Genomic DNA, 7,031 nt, shown 5'->3' with positions numbered 1-7,031 from the left:
TCCCCGCCTCAAACAGGTCCGCCCGGGAGAGGGGGACCTCCAGGCCCCTGCTCCCCCGGCAGCACCACCAAATTCGCCTTTCCAGCAGCATAACCAACCAGATTTTACCGAAGCGTTTAATGCCGACAGTCTGATCAGATGGGTGCTGCCATGAGGATACTCACTAGGGACTACCCAAGAGAAACCAATTTGCTTCAGAAGTAAAAAACCGCCAGTCTAATCCTACACATGTTTGATGACCACATTTCTTTTCCTAGTAACATGCAGGCAATGAGAAAACTCGCACTGTTCAAAGTGCAAAGCACTCCATATTTAATTAATTTGACAGTATTTTAAGGAAAGTAAGTATCCCTTCTTTACTAGTGCTAAAGGAAAGCTCTCAAGTGTTTTAAATTCCTTTGAAAAAACCCAATCTGTACGTGGGTTGTATTTATGGTGTACAATAAAATCTTGAAACTTCCAAAGAACAATAATTGTAATAATGGCAAAAGTTTAAAAAAATGGCTTTTAGAATACTGTCCCTGTCAGCTACTGACATTATTGTGAAGATGTGACAGCAAGTTGCATTGGCATAAACAAGATGCCAGGCTCAACAGACAATTCCTATTTGGTTTTGCCAATGTTGTTACCCATTTTTCACCGGACGTTTTCTGGTTTTGCACTTCAAAACATGAGAAACTGAGCTATATCTGAGTATCATCTAGGAATGTTTTACAGTCCATTTAAACAATGGCTGTTTAAATTGCCTTTTAACTGAACTACTTACTTATACTTTAAGTATAGTTCTCCTCGTGAGACAACTTGCCTTAAGCTCCAGAAACATTAAATCTAAATGAAAAAGATACCACAATACAGAAACCTTCCAGAGTGAAGTATGGGATGGATCCTTTGGACCCAACACTTTTCCCAATTCACAACCCACCACAGAGATGCTAAAATGAATACTTACAAGCTGTGAATCCCTGTTTACTTCAATAGATTTTTCCCTTTAATCACACTAAAGAATGAATTGGTGTATCAATAGCAAACGGTATTACCTAAACTCTACCATCTCCACAATCAACTCTCCCATAATGGATAGAATAAAAAGAAAATATGCTTGACTCTTTGGGATATGGCAAAACACACATATTTGTCTTCACTTCAAGGAATTACAGTGAACAAACTAATTAGAAATGTTTTCATTCTACTTCTGGAAGCATTAAATTACAGCGGCTTTAATTTGCCTGACCTAAAGCATCAGTGTAAGACAACGAGAGAGAGGTTAAGCCTGTGACAGATGCACAGGACAATGATTCCAGAAGTCTGGCTTCTGTTTCCTCCCATTTCACAGAACGTGCAAGGCATTTTCAGTAAAAATGCCAGCTCCTCTGCAATTGTGTGGAAGACCTTTGTTTCCACATCTGAAATGACAGTGACATGGGAGTCTGGACTCAAATCCTGCAATGCTGTACAGGGAGTGTTCATGCAAAGATCTCATTAAAGTTTATGGGACTCAAACACCAGTTTATATCCTCACATCCTATCTACTGACGTTCTGCTTGACTTAATCCAAATTGTATCTATCCTCTTAACTCTTCTCACCAGCAGCAGAGAGGAACATCAGCTATACTTACACAGTATACTAGAGAGCTGTTAAGCTATATGCCTTGTCATTACACCCAGCAGAATGTAGTAGTCTGCAAAGATTAAAAAGCAATTCTCTGAAAATTTCAAATATAGAGTAGACCAATTACAAGTCAGACCAGAGTGTGCTCAACAAAGAACCCACAATCTCTCCTTTAATTCTACTTTAAGATTTTATGCAATAAACTACCATGAAATTTGTGTGGCACCGAGCCACCTAGCGGTTACTTTCAAAAAAGAAAGGGCTCGCTCTTCTAGAAATAGAAATCAACAGGTTGGATGTATGAAGAATTCAGATAACATAAAAAATGCACTGGTAGAAAGGAATACATCTGCACCACTTCCAGTTTGTATCCTGAATACAAAACCAGACATCCTACAAAGACAACCAACTATCCTGGTTTATAGATGCCCTGCCAGTGACATTTTACCAAAAAGTCTTCTCATGCCATAAGAGTCGCTAAGATTGCAAACAGCATCAATCAATGTTTTTCCTAAATTGTCAGTCATACTCATGGAACAAGAGTTTTATCCTAAGGGGGGCGCTGAAAATACGGCAAGCAACAGAAAAGGAGAGACTGAAGAATATATCTATCACTATCAAAGAAGTGTGGTTTGCAAATCACCTGCCATGTATTACTGAGTCCATTCCCTGCTTTCCCACAACAGCACATCATAGCCATAATAAACTGTAACTTAAAACTAGTTCAATTTCTTGGTTGGCACTCCTATAGAAGCATAAGCTGGGACTTAAGGCTTTGCAATGTTCTTTTAATTATAGGATTTCATAACACAGTAAAAAGCAAGAAGCTGAGCTCTTGAAATCTAGCGCTTTTATTGAAGTTTTACAGTGACATACAAAATACGGTGTATTATCAAGATGCTTATAAAAACGAATAAAGACACTATAGCAAGTGCATGAGAAATATCAAAACAAATTTGCATCGAAGATGCAGGCTCCAAGGGAATCCTATCCAGCTATTTCAAAAAGGAAGTCCTTAACAGTCTGCTCAGTAGTCTGTCTTCCTATGAGCTACTGCTCATTGTCCTTTTTTTTTTTTTTAAATAGCTGGAGAACTGTTACATAAGAACAGAAATTTAACTACCTACCTACAAAGTCCCTGTCGGATTAAAGCACAACTACGTTGTAGTTTTCACAGAAGACCGTAAAAAGGTAGTTCTTTGAATAGCCATCCTGTTTGAGGAAAATGATTCATTAGGTGGAAAATAAGCCGAAGTCCAATTCAGCAGTATTGCAGATGCGGCTAGAATACACTTTTTGCAGTTCTCTCCATTTCAGTATTTCCTCTGTCAGCAGCTCCAACTCCACAACAAGCACCTCTGTTTTTGTCAAAGCAGTGTCCTGAAGCAGAAAAGAGTGGATTTCATCTCTATACATCCTGTCAATCTAGCAGGACATAAAAATAACGTAAACAACCAAACAGCATTGAATTCATAATGCTGGAGGAGACAGAAAGCCCCGTTCTTTTGCTACTCACCATATTCTTCATCATGTTTGGTATCTCAGGGATGCTTCTCATGGTCTGCAAATGGCTTTCAAGCTTCTCAATGAAAGCCACAGCCTCAGCCAACAACTCTACTACATACCTGTAACCAAGAATGAGCCCCCTACTCAAAAGCTGTGCAAAACAATGAGGATTTAATACTTCCAAGCTCTTATTTCTTTCCCCTGTGGGTTTTCTTAGTCTTCTCCAGTTTTATACAAGTTCCTAACCATCTAATTCATTTCTCTGCAATTGCATTTCTTTTATGACTCTTGGCAACAAGTAGGGTAGGAATTACGGAAATGAATATGCACCTCTTCAGTAATTGGACTAGTGTTTTAGACCATAAGAAGAAGGACTATATTTTTAAAACATGTACTATGCATGTCTGAGAATCATTCACACTTATTCTGAGCAAGTCACAGTGGAAAGAAGACGCCAAATGCTGAAGTAATGATTCCTACCTATGGAGAAGCATAATGAATCAAGCATGTAACACATCTGTTTAAAACAATACATCGCAAATTGTTCTGTAATCTTCAGAACACAAGACCAATAACCTAAACAAATATTCATAAAAATATATATCACTACCTTTCTATGAATTTAACAATAAGTAAACTACTAGCTTTTAGCTGAGGTTCTGCTACCATTTTCTATTTCTATTTTTATCAACGGAAAAGTGAATGAAAGCATGCGATTTTTACTGCCTCTTAGTTCCAATTCATTTGGACTCAAGCAAACAAAGAACAATTATTTTCTATATGCTTACTTGTGGAAAGTAGCCTCAATAGGCAGGCTGTCTTGACATCTGGGCTTTATCAACCTCCTTCTAAGAGCCGCCTTCTCTTTCAGCATAGCTTCCAAGTGTCTGTTCATATCTTGTAAAATCTCACATTTTTTTCCTATAAAATAAAATCGCGAAGTTGAACATACTGTCCTGCTAAAACAAGAGCAAAATTTCTTCTGGAGAAAGACGGAAGGAAAAAGTCTGATCTATTGCACTGGAGAGTTTACACTCAAGAAAGATATCATTACTCAGAATGACTTCTGTTGGAGTGTGTAGGACTTAATACGAGCATGCACCTCAAAGTCATAATACCCACTTTTTAGAGATACAGCTTTGTTAATTGTTTTACATTATCTACAGTTTTAAGTAAACTGTCTTTGAGATGAAACTGACTTCTTAAATAATTGGCACTGAAGTATTAGAATTTACTTCACTAGCCTAACACAGTAGTAGCAAGCTAGAATGTTTTTAAGCATCCATCAAATCGAAGTGGGAAAAGTGCAATGCTCCCAAAATATCAAAATAAAAATCCAAGTAATTTTAGAGGCATACAGATGCAGTAGAAATACACTGAGTTACTGGAAAAGGAGCAAAGTAGCACACAGGCCAAGGGAAGCAAATCAGGTTCCTGATGATCTCAGAACTCCTGATGCACCACTGACCTTGGGGTGCTGACCACACACATACCATGTTTTTGGAGAATGAGTTACACACAGACCTTCTATTCAGACAGCAGAGGGTACAAGTTCAAATAGCATGGAAGCATTCTTTAGGGGCTAATGAAACACCTGCCATCTCTAACAAGCTATCCAGTGGAGACAGCTGCAATAACTTCTAGAAGTTTTACATGCTCAGATGAAACATTAATCCACTGATGAAGTCATCTGACACCCTTGGTTTTTCTAAGGTACAACTGCACTTACCTAGGTGAAAAGGGTGAGCAATGTCTGCTGTCTCTTTCTCCAACTGTAGCATTTCAGTTTTCAGTTTTTCCTAAAACAATAGTAACATCAAATGAAAATGCATTTTTAACATACTTATCCAGATATTGTTGACTCTATTGGGGTGGGGAAGGAAGTAGAAAGGGAGAAAGTGGGAGAAAGCACATGTGTGAAAGAGAGCGAGCATTTGCATGAGCACATGTTACTATACTCTCTGGAGTGTTTCTACTACTAGGTGGGGCTTTTTTGATCAATAGGAAAAGAAGGTAAAAAAAACCCTAAACAATTTATTGATTTATTGGGAATTTGTGCTGGAAAAGACAGACCCTGCAATTCATTCCTAAACCACAGAAACTTACATCTCCTACAAAGCAGTTTCATAGTCTATGTTCTACTAAAGAACTTCTCACAGTCCCAAGTTTCCTCCTTCTGACAAAGATTGGTTTGTGTCGAGTTTCTTTTAGCTGTGAGAGAAGCTCACTCAGGTGAAACTCCTAGCATTAATTCTTTCCAATGATGAACCAGCACAAGAGCAGCAGATACCTTCCTGTGGCTGAAAGAGCTGTGGTCATTTTGGCTAGAGAAGAGAAGCCTGAGGAAAGTATAGAAGAGAATGACATATCAGTCTCTTAGGACACACAGAGAACTGTTGCTTTGCTTTTCTTGATCACTGAAGAGAGGACAAAAATAAACCTGCTTCACTTGCAGCATACTGAATATTTGTAGGAGTACTTTGCATGTGAAACCTTCCAGCAAAGGAGGCTAAGTAGCCATCTTACTGGGAGCTGGAAACTGTCTGTTCCTTCTTCCCATCAATACAGGATGTATCATTCTCCAAAAATGTAAATGGTGAATTTATCATACTGCCCTGCAGTAAGGCTTTGTAGCTGCTGGAGCCCACACTGTGTAACTTAGTAAACACAGTTTCTGTACCAGCGATCAAACGCTCAGAAAGCATCATCATAAGATACAAGCCAACAGCCAATTCAGGCAGTAGGAAGTGACTGAGGTTACTTCTGGCTAACCAACATAATGGTCTAGTTGCCTATAAAGAAACACATTTTTGTGGATTGAAGCCAACTACAGATTCTTATTTGTTCTTCAGAAAACTTCAGGTAACACTTCAAAGATGCAGGCTCCTGCATCTTTCCAGTTATACCAAAAACTTGTTTCTCACAATTTTGTTCTTTTATGACAACTCAGTCCACTGGGGAAATGGTGCCAAATGTTAAACAGTTAAACCATTAAAAAACAAAACAAAAAAAAACCCCAAAACATTAAACAATAGCACATGGCAGTCTGATACCTCATCAGGTGCCAAGCATTATCTCTAAGTATTGAAGTGCTGAGTGTACACTGACAACACTAAAAGCTGTACCTCATTGATTTCAGCTTGAATGTTTGCCATTTTTTCCATCTCTGAGAATGTCACAAAGCACGGGGCTTTTCTACAGGTTAAATCCAATGTCTCCTGTGAAGGGAAAACAATGGGGAAAAATGCAGTCAGCAGCAAGAATGTATCAGGCAAATTCTCAAGATTGGCTTTTAATAGTCTAAAGCTACTGTTAATCTCTTGTGCTATGCAATACAGTAAATTTCAACTGAACAACTCATAAAATATATGCGTTATTTGGGGAAAATGAACACAAGTAAAAATAAAATTCGATATAAAGCAGTATGAGAGCGCTGTCAATGATACTGGCTTGCATGCCGCTGCAACGCACACACGTAGAGGGCAAAAAAAAAGCCTCATCTCAACTCTCCAGAAAATACACACCAGAAGGTATGGTTATTCCTAGCAACGAAAGCTGCCATCAGCCAAAACCATAACAGATCCCGCAATTAAAAAAAACCAACAAACAACTTCTCTGCCTTTCAAGTTCCCAAGCATTTACACCAACAATAACCCGGTTTAGCGCTTTCAACGCAATCTTATTTCAAGACACGCAGCCGGCCCCGTAGCGGCTAAGGCACAGGTTTGCCAGCCTGCAGGCTGTGTGAGGCATCGCCCCTCGGAGCCCCCCGCGGCAGAAGGCAGGCAGCACACCGGTACCTGAAGGAGGGGCACAGAAGAGAAAGGAGGGCTGCCACACAGCACCTGACCCGCGGCTTCTCCCGACCTTTACCACAGGTAGTTTTTGTTACACCGCTATTTTCCCCGCTGCCGTC

The 7,031-nt window shown here is 39.3% G+C and overlaps 1 protein-coding gene across 1 annotated transcript; it reads right to left on the bottom strand.

The window, feature by feature from the left end:
- Positions 1-2,842: 2,842 nt before the first annotated feature.
- Positions 2,843-6,333, bottom strand: HAUS2 (HAUS augmin-like complex, subunit 2; the record flags this gene model as incomplete). The annotated part of the gene is made up of 5 exons (XM_009701561.1): positions 2,843-2,989; positions 3,126-3,234; positions 3,904-4,036; positions 4,845-4,914; positions 6,241-6,333. Coding segments are annotated over 5 exons (552 nt in total), but the record flags the coding sequence as incomplete, so codon positions are not given.
- Between the last annotated feature and the right edge of the window lie 698 nt (positions 6,334-7,031).

The sequence above is a fragment of the Cariama cristata genome, unplaced genomic scaffold (assembly GCF_000690535.1).
Source record: "Cariama cristata isolate BGI_N322 unplaced genomic scaffold, ASM69053v1 scaffold7556, whole genome shotgun sequence".
NCBI lineage: Eukaryota > Metazoa > Chordata > Aves > Cariamiformes > Cariamidae > Cariama > Cariama cristata.
This window is presented reverse-complemented; position numbering and strand designations above follow the sequence as displayed.